Source organism: Leucoraja erinacea, chromosome 2, assembly GCF_028641065.1.
Source record: "Leucoraja erinacea ecotype New England chromosome 2, Leri_hhj_1, whole genome shotgun sequence".
In the NCBI taxonomy this organism is placed as follows: domain Eukaryota; kingdom Metazoa; phylum Chordata; class Chondrichthyes; order Rajiformes; family Rajidae; genus Leucoraja; species Leucoraja erinaceus.
The window spans coordinates 15984701-15999067 of NC_073378.1; the positions used below are offsets into that span (position 1 = coordinate 15984701).

Here is a 14367-nt window from a genome sequence, read left to right on the forward strand (position 1 = left end):
GTCGCATCTTGTTTGGCCTTCCAATATCTCCCTCCTTGCTCTGGCAACTGCCAGCCTCGTGGCTATTTCCAGTCGTTCCTTCTCCTTCCTCAACTGCCTCTTTCATGCCTCAGCCTCTCTCTAACTATTCACTTTGTTCCTCAGCCTCTCTCTTTAGCTATTCTTCTTGCCTTTTCAGCTGTTCTACTTGTTCCTCAATCTCATATTTTTTCTCCAAGGTGGCAGCTTCTAGCGAGAGAGCAGCTAATCAGCTTTGGCTTCCATTTGAGCAGACACCCATGTCGTTGAACTGGCTACAGAACCAGATTTTCGTCCAGATCTTCGTGTTGAGACGTTTGAAATACTATCCTGTGGTCCAATTTCTTCTCCTTGTTTCATAGCACTTGTTGCATAGAACATCCAACTGTAGGTTGCGAAAGATTTCAAGTAACCACTTCTTCACATACTCTACAAAATCATATAAAAAATTCCACTCTTTCTTGGAACCACTGGGTGTGCCTTTCGAGTTCTCCCGCAGGCAGTTGTAAACCCAGCAATGAGTTTTGCTTTTCTCCATCCTCGTGGCTGAGGCTGAATACTTGTTCCAGATTAGATTGCACCATCTCCGCGCTCTCATCTGATTCCATTAGTTTCTTCTGGATTTCAATTTTCTTGGCTATCTGCTTCCATCATTTGTTTCTTTCCAGGTAGGCTACTCTTTGTTTTTCAGTGCGCTTGGTTTCTCTCTTTCCATAATCTTCTCTCTTCTGGCTCCACAGCTCCCTCTTGTGGCATCTCTTCGTATTCACCTGTCCGTGGGTTGGTGTTTTCTGCCAGATCGTTATACAAGTTTAAAAAACAGCCTGTACTGCTTCTTCAAAACAATCATTATTTCAAAGGTTTTCTTAGCCAGAATCTTGTAAATATTTACCCTCTAAGCTCGCCTTATCGTAGAAATCCCAAACTTCCAATTAATTTCAAGGCCGTTCGCTCTACGTTAGCTGACTAATCTTCAACTAAAGATAAACAAGCTTTAAGCTGCATTCCTTCTGACTGTAGAAAATATATCCCACAGGCTTTTAAACTTTAACTTCTGGCAGTTTTTAAATACGGCAAGCAATCGATCTACTGGCAGGATAGATTGGAGGGCTCATCTAGGGAGGCTATTTGGGTGGAACTGAGAAGTGGGAAAGGTGTAGCATCACATATAGGGGTGTGTTATAGACCGCCAAATGGGGATCGAGAATTGGAAGAGCAAATATGTAAGGAGATAGCAGCTGTTAGTAGCAAGCACAAGGTGGTGATTGTGGGAGATTTCAACTTTCCACACATAGACTGGGAAACACATTCTGTAAATGGGCTGGATGGTTTGGAGTTATACCAAGATAGGGGGTGTTGTGGATAATGAAGAGGATTTCCAAAGTCTACAGCGTGATGTAGGCCATTTGGAAGAATGGGCTGAAAGATGGCAGATGGAGCTGATAAATGTGAGGTGCTACACCTTGGCAGAACAAATCAAAATAGGACGTACATGGTAAATGGTAGGGAATTGAAGAATACAGTTGAACAGAGGGATCTGGGAATAACCGTGCATAGTTCCTTGAAGGTGGAATCTCATATAGATAGGGTGGTAAAGAAAGCTTTTGGTATGCTAGCCTTTATAAATCAGAGCATTGAGTATAGAAACTGGGATGTAATGTTAAAATTGTACAAGGCATTGGTGAGACCAAATCTGGAGTATGGTGTACAATTTTGGTCGCCCAATTATAGGAAGGATGTCAACAAAATAGAGAGAGTACAGAGGAGATTTACTAGAATGTTGCCTGGGTTTCAACAACTAAATTACAGAGAAAGGTTGAATAAGTTAGGTCTTTATTCTCTGGAGCGCAGAAGGTTAAGGGGGGACTTGATAGAGGTCTTTAAAATGATGAGAGGGATAGACAGAGTTGATGTGGACAAGCTTTTCTCTTTGAGAATAGGGAAGATTCAAACAAGAGGACATGACTTCAGAATTAAGGGACAGAAGTTTAGGGGCAACATGAGGGGGAACTTCTTTACTCAGAGTGGTAGCGGTGTGGAATGAGCTTCCAGTGGAAGTGGTGGAGGCAGGTTTGATGGTATCATTTAAAAATAAATTGGATAGGCATATGGATGAGAAGGGAATGGAGGGTTTTGGTAAGAGTGCAGGAAGGTGGGACTAAGGGAAAATAATTGTTCAGCACGGACTTGTAGGGCCGAGATGGCCTGTTTCCGTGCTGTAATTGTTATATGGTTATATGGTTACTCACGGCTCTCTCGGTCAATGAAGTCTTCTCTTCCTCTAATGATCCAGGTGTCAACTGTGTCAGTTCTTCCTCTCAAGATTCAGACTGTAATCTCTGGCAAAGGTACAGCTTCTTCAGTTCACTGTTGAATTAACTTTGCCTACTACTCTTCCTGGTAGTACGGGTGCACAACCTTTTATCCGAAAGCCTTGGGACCAGACACTTGTCGGATTTCGGACATTTTCGGATTTCTGAATGGAAGATTTTTAGCGTAGATTAGATAGGCGGCTTGAAAAGTCTGGAGTGGCTGCCTCCTCCCCGGAGACCGGGGAATCATTGCATAAATGTTAGTCAGTTAGTTTGGAGGGATTTTATGTGGTGGGTGGGTGGGGGGGGGTTTGAAGGGGGAAACTTTAATTCTTAGTCCCCTACCTGGTCGGCGACTCCCAACATCGCGGAGCTGGGGGCTCCGTCCGGCCGCGGGCGGTGCCGGTTGTAGCTCCGACCCCGGCAACTCTACCCCTGGCTGCGAGGTGCTCCAAATCCAGCGCCGCCCACTGCCGGACGCCCGCAGTCCCGCGAATGTTGGGAGTCGGCGGCCACAGCGCCCCGGAGCTTACCGCACGGCGACCCGATAAGGCATTGCCCGCTTCCCGCTGGTATCCCAGCGCTGCGACGCCGCTGACTCCCAACATTCATGGAGCTGGGGCTGTGGGCGGCGCTGGATTTGGAGCGCCTCGCAGCCAGGGGTAGAGTTGCCCGGGTCGGAGCTACAATCGGCGCCGCCCGCAGCCCCAGCTGGGAGTAGGCGGCCACAGCGCTGCGGAGCTTACTGCACGGCAATCCGGTAAGGCATTGACTGCTCCCCGCCTCTCCGACCAGGTAGGGGACTAAGAATTAAAGTTTACCCCCTCACCCCCCCCCTCACATAAAAGCCCTCCAAACTAACTGACTAACATTTAAGCAATGATTTACAGATGTTTAAGTGTCTACCCGGTCTCCGGGGAGGAGGCAGCCGCTACAGTAGTACAGACCTGGGTTGACCGTGGGTCGTTTCGGGTCAGGTTTGGCACCAAACGCGAGCTTTGGTGTGTAGACGACATCCTGGAAAAAATGGCTGGTTTTCGGAGTTTTTCGGTTTCCGGAACTCCGGATAAAAGGTTGTGCACCTGTATCAGTTTTATGCTTTTTATAATGGCAGTTTTTACAACCTTCTCAAAGTCCAACTTCGATGGGCATTAATTATATGAGATAATTTGAAGGTATAGCCTAAAGCACTCACGACACACATAATAGCAATGTTACAAAATTTTGGGATTTACAAAATCGAGTCTGCAATTTATCCCATCAGATAAAGCATAAAAAGAAGTTTAATTTGACACCTAATTCACTTTCATATCTTCAGTATTAAAAAAAGTTATGGCCATTTTCATACTCGGAAATTAGCATCTTGTTCCCTATTGCTTTTCCATTGACTTAACTCAAAAGCTGTGATCAAGGACAGTCAAAAGCCCATAACTTTCTTAAAAATTAAGAGACTGAATGAAATTTTCAGTTATTATAGATTGAAGGATTCGGAAACAAATATGAAACAATCTTACTTGGATGACCTGAAATTAAAGCATATAAATGGTTAGTTACCTAATTGTAGCTAATTACAAAATTCAATTACTAGATCTAAACATCTATTCATTTCTTAAGAAAAGGTTAACATTTTTAAATAGCCTGTGTCCAAATAACATTCACACAAGAATTCACAATATAACATGATTTTTAATTCTTATTGTCATGAATTTATAGGACAAATGGAAGGAATTTAGTGTTTAATACGTGTAAATTAATGGCCATTTAAATCATCTTGCGAGTGGGATTTTGTGGAACGCGATCGTTTGGAACGTTGCGGTTGCTGTGAATTTGAACCCCATGTCGGCAGGAAAAATACTGCCGGTTCAGATGGGGCCCAAGTCACCTTCTCGCAATGTGAAATTTTGATAAAAGGCATCTTAAGCACTTTTTTATGTAAAAATAAACGGCGTACCTTGCTTTGTCCCGTACGTGAGATCCGTCCCATTATTGGCGTTCACAGCTTTAGAAGATGATTTTTAATTCACTCTAGCAATTAAATTATCCAGCGCCGCTGAAGGTAAGTTTTGTAACATACCTACACATAAGACAGCAAAGATTAATCTTCCAGACATAGTTTCTTGATTAATTGCTTTTTTATTGAAGTAATACAAAACGAAGAAATAACTCATAACTTTCTGTTCTTAATCACTGTTCCATTCACATCATATAAATCACGTAAAAGCTTCTTATGTCATCTCACGTCTGAGGTTCCCACCTGTTTTAAAAGGGCACCAATAATACAGGTGCCCAAGAAGCGCAAGGTGATGTGCCTCAATGACTATCGACCAGTGGCACTAATGTCTGTGGTGATGAAGTTGATTATGGCGCATATCAACTCCTACCTCGACAAGAACCTCGACCCACTGCAGTTCGCTTACCGCCACAACAGATCAACGGTGGATGCGATCTCACTGGCTCTCCACTCCGCTGTGGACCACTTGGACAACAGAAACTCATATGTCAGGCTGTTATTCATTGACTACAGCTCGGCATTTAACACCATCATCTCCTCCAAGCTGGTTGCCAAGCTCTCAGATCTGGGTCCCTGCGCATCCCTGTGCAATTGGACCCTCGACTTCCTTATCCACAGACCACAGTCTGACCGTTTTGGTGGAAATGTGTCATCCTTGATAACAATCAGCACGAGAGCACCTCAAGGCTGCCTGCTCAGCTCCCTGCTGTACTCACTCAATACTCATCACTGTGTAGCTGGACTTAGTGCAAACTCCATCATCAAGTTCGCAACTACACATCTGTTGTGGGACGTATCACTGATGGTGACGAGTCAGAGTATAGAAGTGAGATCGACTGACTGACCAAATGGTGCCAGCACAATAACCTGGCTCTCAACACCAGCAAAACCAAGGAACTGATTGTGGACTTTGGAAGGGGTAGGATAGGGACCCACAATCCCGTCTATATCAACGGGACGATGGTGGAAAGGGTCAAGAACTTCAAATTCCTGGGCGTGCATATTTCCGAAGATCTTTCTTGGTCCCAGCACACTGATGCAATCATAAAGAAAGCACATCAGCGCCTCAACTTCCTGAGAAGATTACAGAGATTCGGTATGCCAAAGAGGACTCTCTCGAACTTCTATAGGTGCACAGTAGAGAACATACTGACTGGTTGCATTTTGGCTTGGTTCGGTAACTTGAGCATCCAGGAGCGGAAAAGAATGCAGAAAGTTGTGACCACTGCCCAGTCCAGCTCTGATCTCCCCACCATCGAAGGGGTCTATCGCAGTTGCTGCCTCAAAAAGGTTGCCGACATCTTCAAGGATCCATACCTGGCTACACACTCGTCTCTCTGCTGCCATCAGGTAAGAAGGTACTGGAGCCTGAAATCTGGTACATCCAAGTTCAGGAACAACTTCCCCACAGCCATCAGGCTATTAAACTCACCATCAAACAAACTCTGAACTATAACAGCCTATTGCACTTTATCTGTTTATTTATGTGTGTGTGTGTATATATACGGTCTATGCTATATAGACCAACCAAACTTCTGTATTTATGCTTACAATTCTCTGTTGTGCTGTAGCTAGCAAGAATTTAATTGTCCTATCTGGGACACATAACAATAAACTCTCTTGACTTGTAACGTTTGTGTCGCAGTCACGGTGGCACAGCGGTAGTGTTGCTGCCTTACAGCAAAATGCAGCGCCAGAGACCCCGGTTCGATCCCGGCTACGGGTGCTGCTTGTATGGAGATTGTACGTTCTCCCCGTGATCTTCTTTGGTTTTCTCTGAGATCTTCGGTTTCCTCCCACACTCCAAAGACGTACAGGTATGTAGGTTAATTGGCTTGTAAAATTTTCCAGTGCTGAGTGATGCTCTACCTAGAGCTTTTCAGCGTACTACATCCAGATCATGGTAAACAACTATTTCCCCTCATTCTCCGACACAAAACTGAAACTTCTAATCTGAGAGTCTGCGCCAGGCTCCTCTAACAAAAGAACACGCCCCTACTACGTATCAAATCCCACCTACAAACGTACAGGCAGATAAAAATTAAAACAAAAAAAAAGTAATGATAATAATACTGACTAAAGCGTAATGGCTCCTACATTTACATTCTTTATTCTGCTCAAGAGTAATTTGCTCTTTACAGCACTTGTAAAGAGCTCACATTTAAAAATATTCTCCCCAAGCGATGTACTTGAATACTTTGTATATCAAGGCTCTGCACTTTTGCATTGTTCCTCCATTTCCATCATACACATGGACACCAATATTAGGCATATCTTAGAAGGTAAGAGGAGTCTTGATTAAAACAGAAGAGCCTGAGGTGTCTAACAAGGAACTGCAGATAAGTAAGTAAGTTTATTGGCCAAGTATTCATATACAAGGATTTTGCCTTGGTGCTCCGCCCACAAGTAACAACATGATATACAGTGACAGTTACGAATGACTCAGAAAACACTAAACATTAATAATATTAAAACATTAATGATAAAACACCATTGATCAAGCATGTGAACCAACAAAATACCAGATCAAAGGGAGGCTACAGATTTTTGGCTGTTGCGTAGAGCAACTACTCGTGGATAAAAACTGTTTGTATGCCTGGCTGTGGCAGCTTTGACAATCCGGAGTGGCCTTCCAAAGGGAAGTGATTCAAAGAGTTTGTGGACAAGGTGAGAGGGGTCAGAGATGATCTTGCCTGATTGCTTCCTGGCCCTTGCAGTGTACAGTTCATCAATGGAGGGAAGGTTGCAGCCAATAACCTTCTCTGCTGATCGGGCGATTCGCTGCAGCCTCCAGGTGTCGTGCTTGGTGGCTGAGCCAAACCAGACCATGATGGAGAAGGTGAGAACAGACTCTACGATGGCCGTGTAGATTTGGACCATCATTGCCTGTGGCTGATTGTGCTTCCTCAGCTGCCGTAGGAAGTACATCCTATGTTGTACGTTTTTGACTGTGGAGTCGATGGTAGCCCCCCACTTAAGGTCCTTGGAGATGATGGTTCCCAGGAACTTAAAAGACTCCACAGATGTGACTGTGGTGTTGTTGATGGTGAGGGGAGGGGGAGCTCTCCTAAAGTCTACAGTCAATTCCACTGTCTTAAGAGCATTGAGCTCTAGGTTGTTGCTACGGCACCAGGACGCCAGCTGTGACACTTCCTGTCTGTACGCAGATTCCTCCCCATCCTGGATCAGTCCAATCAGGGTTGAGTCGTCCGCAAACTTGAGAAGCTTGACAGAGCTGTCTGGAGATGCAGCCATTGGTGTAGAGTGAGTGGAGGAGAGGAGAGAGTATGCAGCCTCTAGGTGGTTTAAACCGAAGATAGACACAAAGTTGGAGTAACCCGGCGGGCCAGGCAGCATCTCTGGAGAGTAGGAATGGGTGATGTTTTGGGTCGAGATCATTCTTCAGACTGAGGTGTCTTGATAGAGTAACTGTGGAGAGGATATTAAGTTTATTTTTGTCATCATGTTTCAGATTTTCATCAAATGTAATATTTTGACCTACCATTTGTGTTTATTTGGAGAGGGATATAATCTTTCTTCTTTGATGACCTAGGTCCAGCAGTGGATTGGTGGGCTCTTGGAGTCTGTTTATTTGAGTTTCTTACGGGCATTCCTCCCTTCAATGATGAAACACCTCAACAAGTCTTTCAGAATATCTTGAACAGAGGTAAATCCTTTTTTGGTGCTTTTTGCTAATCTTCAAATAAAGGTAAACGAGCAAACAATATGTAATATCGTCACATAATATTTATGCAATACAGTATGTATATACATTTATGCAAAGAGTGTGTAAAATTCTCACGTAGTGATTCTATAACATTGAGTTCTAAGTGGACCCGTTGGGTCCCAGTCACACGGGAGGCCTGGTCCCCTCAACGCAACCCATTCTCCCAAAGCAATATTCCACCACTCAGGGGAGGGCAAGTAGGAGAGGGAGGTGTGGGGGAGGGGAGGGGTGGGATGTGGGGGAAGGGGGCGTGGGAAAAGGGGGGTGGTCGTAGCAGATGCAGCTCGCACTCCGCTCACCCCACACCTTCAGATTTCGGCCTCATGCAGCAGATCCTGATCCCGGTCCCACTCTTAACTCGGAGGCTTCTGGGTCAACTCAACAGCTTCTGGCTGGTCACCGCAGAAGCAGTCCATGGGCTGCACACTCTCCGCGAGCTGCACAGTCTCTGCGAGCTGCTCAACGCACTCCACCTCTTCAGCTTTTTATTCTCCTGCCTGCGTTATAGATAGCGGGTTCCGGAAGGGGCGTTTTTTCGATTTTTAACCCTTCATAACTTGGAGTTGGTGTTCGTCATGGTGGGCACCACGGGTTTCGGTGAGCTGGTGGAGGAGATCTCCGTGAGGGTGAGTTACCGCAGCAGAGGAGATGGACAGTCGCAGCCATTCACCCGGGGGGACGGGTAGACAGGACCGCCATTGCCGTAGAGGGTGAGCGGGGGAGAGGGGTGAGTGAGAGAGAGACAGGACCAGGGCCTCCATTGAATCCCCCACAGCCGCTGCCTGTCATGGGGGAGACGGTAGACAAGTTACTGTGAGGAGGGGAGAGAGGAGTTTGTGAGTGAGGTGGGAGAGGCCACAGTGCAGGAAGGGGCACCGCTGTTCCGGCCGCGGTGTTGACTGACAGGAGTGGAGACCAATCACCGCAGCGCAGACTGACAGAAGAGGAGACCAATCTGCGGATGCGCGGTTTTAAAGATTTTTAAACCTTAATAACTTTTAAAGTATACCATCGAACGGAACAAAACTTGCAGCACAGGGGAATGGTAAGGTGGCGAAAAATCGTAGCGCTATCGCGTACCGTTTTTGCGCAATTAGAAAGACCATGCAAACTGAAAGAGCACAGGATCAGCGTTTTAGTTATGTATAGATCGCCTTACAAAATGGAAATTGGACCTTCGGCCCAACTTGCCTCATCTACACTAGTCCCACCTACATGCGTTTTACCAATATCCCTCTAAACATGTCCTATCCATGTACATGTCGAAATGTTTCTTATATATTGTGATAGGACCTGGTTCAACTACCTCCTCCAGCAGCTCGTTCCATACACCCATACACGTGGAAAAAGTTACCTCTCAGATACTTATTAAATCTTTTCCCCTTCACCTTAAACCTATGTCCTCTGGTTCTATATTCCCCTATTCTGTGCGTTTACCTGATCTATTCCTCTCACAATTTTATCCACCTCTGTAAAATCACCCATCCTCCTGCGCTCCAAGTAATAGAGTCCTAATAATGTAATGTTCTTATGATGTAATGTATTGTTACAAGGGAAGGCGAGTAGAACAGAAAAAAGGCACACTCCTCTGTTTAGTTACAAATCAGATTTATTGGCAAGAGAGAACAAAAACAATACTTGTCTCGGGATGCGCGGGGTCCGTTTTACAGCAGCACAACTCCCTCTCTCTCTGCCTCCTTCTGCCGTGCTGATTGCCACTCAGCCTGTCAACGAACCCCCCTCGTACATGAACTAACTATATGGCCTTTATACAGGCAGGAATCAGCTGTTGAAATAACGGCTGGTAAGTCCTGGCCAATTCAAACTGCAACCAATGACAGGGGGCTGCATCCGAGCAAGCCCCCCCCCCCCCCCCCCCCCCCCCCCCCCCCCCCCCCCACTGGAAACAAAGCGCTAGGCCGCAGACTGGTGCGTAAAGCAATACACACAGCGCTACAGACTTGGCGCGCAGAGGTTTAAACAAAGCGCTGTCAGCTTAGCGCGTGGGGATTAAAACAAAGCTCATGTCGGCTGCAGCTCTATGGGTTCTAAATATAGCACTACTGGCCACAGCGCTATGCGCTTTAAACATAGCGCTATGGGTCACAGACTGTTCGGGCAAAATTCTCTGTAACATGTTCAAGTGATCCAAAGCAATGAGCTACTTGAGGCTCGCCACTGATGGCACAGCAGTTTGAAAAGTCAGTGTCGTTTCACTGTTATGGAGCCTGAAAAATCTAACAAGAGTCTATAGCCTAGCATTTTATTAGCTGAGGCCGAAAGCTCATTATTAGGTATACCTTTAGACTAAGCATTTTGTGCAGAGATTGCTCACAAGGAACAACAGTTCTTTCTTTTAAATGGGATATTTTGCTCCCATCACCAATGCAGGCAAAAAAAATAGCATTTACAGTGAAGGATAATACTTTTTCCGTACCAAAATACCACTTCAATTGTGTACTAAAATCTAGAGTTAGTCTTGAACCATTCCGTAAAGACAAAATATTTGAAGGTTGAAATCCTGAAATTTTAATATTTCCAAAATGTTTACTGATGAGAGAAAAACGTGGTTAATGTTTCAGACTAGTGAATTTTCCTTAAAGTACTGATGGTGGAGAGCAGCTATTTACAGCAAGAGGACACTTCTGTTGTATCTTTACTTTTTCACACTCTTTTCCCAGCTAATTTTCAATATTACATTTTGATCATACATAAGGTGATCCAAAACTCTGCCATATCAATTCTATGCCACACTGTTCCGTTTACCTATCTTGTTGACCTGCATTGGATCCCAGTCACACCACCACTCAAGTTTATTCTCATCCTTCTTTTCATCTAATCCTTTGCCCCTTAATATCATGCATCCAGATCTACAATCATCCAATATCCTATGCTGCTACAATTTAGCCTCTTATAGTTCCATCATTGTGTATGTTTCAGATACAGTGGTTCTAAGCTCTGGAAATCTCTTCCGGAACCAGTTCATCCACCACCAATAACCATTTCCCTAATGAACCCGACTTCATCATTTCCTCTTGAAAGACAAATTTTCTGACCATTCTTTTCACCTCGAAGGATATCCTTTAAGTGAAAAGAGATTAGTTTTAAGTATCTTTTTGTTTTGCCAAATTTTGTTTACTGACCATATGAAGTGCTTGGAAAAGTTTTTATAATTTTAAATTTTTTTAATGAAATATTGTTAATTATGAGCTTATTTCTACAGATATCCCGTGGCCAGAAGGTGAAGAACAATTGTCCAAAGATTCCCAAGATGCAATTGAGATTCTATTGACTATTGAATGTTTCAAAAGAGCTGGATTAAAAGGTTTGAATTTAAGGGAACTGGAACAATTGATGAGATTTCATTGGTCGTATTGTCATTATTTCACAGTTAAAGAAATATCAGAAATGAGATGCTGGATATTTTGAAGAATCAAATTGGTTTGTATTATCAAAGTTTAGTTGCAGTGAGGCTACTGCCACTTACTACCTTGAGCATTAAAACACAAGAAATACGAGGAGTCTTGTTCCACCATTTATCAGATTATGATTGATTCTTGAACTCCACTCAATTTCTCTCCCTATCTGTTGTCCATTCAATGAAAAAGTTATTTTTATAACAATCAAACAGGTTCGCTTCTTAATTAGCAGACAAAATACGTTTGGTAGACCAGTTCAAAACTTTACTTATTATCGGCCGATGGAAGTGGCAGGAATCACAGTCAAGTGAGCAATACAGACACTTCACTGTCCTCATTCCACTTCCCTTAACAACAGAATTACATCGTATTATATAATGTTTTTTTGCCACCTTAGCACATTCCGCAAAGGTACAGAAAATAAAGGTTACTACAGGATGCGTCACATCAAAGGCATCTTGTCATATGGTACAAGGACTTTACATATCAAAGGCATCGGCCATTTGTCAATACCCCTTAGTTAAATCAATCTGGCTTCCTCTCTCGTCACTTGCACACCTCAAAGACATCAGACATTTGGTGCAAGGTATTTTACATATTAAAGGCATCGGCCATTTGTCAATACACCTTAGTGAGATCAATCTGGCTTCCTCTTTCGTCAAATGGTAGACAAATGTTATAGTCAATCAAATATTGGCTATTCAAAAAAATTAATTTGCATATTTCACTCAATCCTTGATTCACTTCTTAGCAAAATGGGGCACCTTGACTTAATTTGAAATATTATTTGTACAAGTTAAAATACTTAACTTAAGTGTTAGAATAAACATTAATTGGAAGTCCGAGGTGCTAAATATTTTTGAAAAATTGCTCAGTTTTTCTAGCCAAAGATGTAATGATGGTAACAGTATTTAACATTAAATAGACACAAAATACTGGAGTAACTCAGTGGGACAGGCAGCATCTCTGGAGAGAAGGAATATTATATATAATGCCCAGGGGAAGAAGTGTATTTATTTGCCGATGGTATAAAATCTATCAAATTTGCAGCATGTTTCGATGGGCATAATGAAAATGAGTTGTAAAGTCCAAAAGCACGTTTTTCTATTAATCTGGTATTTTTTTCTGAATATAGAGCAAAGTCAGTTGGACATGATTGTAATTGTTGGAGGAACACAGTAACAAACAATGGACAGGCAACGTTTTGAATCGGGGTCATTCAGTTTGTGTGAAGGTCCCGGCCCAAAATGTTGCATGTCCATTCCCTGTCCTGATGTAGCTTGACCCACTTACCTCCTCTAGCACTTTGTGTGTTTCTCAGGATTCCAGCATGTGCAGTCCCTTGTGTCTTCAAGACATGATTGTACATGTCCTTTTTAATAGTTGAGAAATCATATAGATCCAAACTTGTATACACCAATTCAGGAAATGCAAGAGTAATGCTTATGCTATTTAACTCAAAGAACATAAGATTTCTAGACACAGTAAAAAGGTTATAAGAACATAAGAAATAGAACAATTAGGCCAAGCAGTCATTCAGTGGCTGATCTTTTATCCTGACAACACTTTGTTCCAAACCAAGGCACTTGATTCAATTAACGTCCAAAACTTTGACCTGCCTTGAATACACTCGCTGAATCTTGGGTAGAGATTTGTGCCACATAAGTTTATTAACCAAAATTAGAGTTTTGGGGATCGATTAATAAAAATAAGATGGAGTGCAGGAGTAAAAGAGTCAGTATTGGCTTGGGAGAAGTGATTATCAGAATACTGTAGGCATTGATGCTATGCCCCAGCTCTTCACACCGTGTACCCATGATATACTAAATAAATATATTAAAGCTAACTGGTTTGTAATGAGAGCTACATGAAAGATACAAAATGACTTCAGGAATTGTAGGTGGGCTAAGAAGATGGGCATGGACATGGCATTGAATAAAAAGTTTGTGAATTGATTCACTTTGGTGGAGGAAACATAAAGGACCTAAAGATTTTTTAATTGTGAGATTGAAAGGTATTGGTATGTAGAGAACTTGGTTCTTGTATGCAACCTGAAAGTCAAACTGCAGGTAGAGAATACGTGGCTTAATTAGAAGAGGATGCCTTTACACTTGTCTATAAATCCTATTGTAAATACATTGGGCCCAGGTGAGATCCCCAGATCTTGGTCTATTTATCAGAGAAAAGATATACTTGTGATTCAGAAAGTTGAATGAAGGTTCAACAATTTGATTCTTAGGATGCATTTTCGGGATTATGCTATGAGGAAAGATTAAGCAGACTAATCTTGCATTCTCAGTCAATTCTGACTACGGGTGCTGTCTGTACGGAGTTTGTACGATCTCTTTAAAACAAGCATGGTTCCAATGGGCTTTAACAAAGTTGATGCAGGGATATGTTTTCCCAGGCTGGGGTGGTCTCAAATAAGGAGTCAGCAGTTGGGACTGAGATGAAAAGAATCTTCAGGCTAATCTTTGGAATTTTCTTCCCAAGAGAGCTTTGGCAACAATCCAAAGACCTTCTGAATATGTCCCTCATTTCCCCTTTACCTATTCTCCTTGAAATCTTACAAATGTTAACAAATCTGTCAAACCTGATTTCGGGTTCATAAGGCCATGCTGGGCTCTGTCCAACCTATTACTGATGGAATTGAAAATACTGCTATTTATATAATTTTGGGGATGTGGGAATCCCTGGAAAACTTCTGTCCTTGAACCATATTGAGCTGGGTAAAGATTTCTAGGATTTGGGGTTGGTGACAGTAAAGAAATGCCAATGTGTGTTCATATTTTCAGGTCAGGATAGTTGTGCTAGAGGGTGTAATGGAGGTTCACCAGATTGTTCTCTGGGATGGAGTGAGGGGTGATACTGTTAGGAATG

The 14367-nt window shown here is 43.1% G+C and overlaps 1 protein-coding gene across 1 annotated transcript in view; it reads left to right on the plus strand.

The window, feature by feature from the left end:
• Window positions 1–14367, plus strand: part of mastl (microtubule associated serine/threonine kinase-like) — a 54649-nt gene that overhangs the window by 38422 nt on the left and 1860 nt on the right. The window contains 2 exon segments of the mRNA XM_055652008.1: window positions 7895–8008; window positions 11292–11393. Coding sequence (XP_055507983.1) covers window positions 7895–8008; window positions 11292–11393 — 216 coding nt within the window.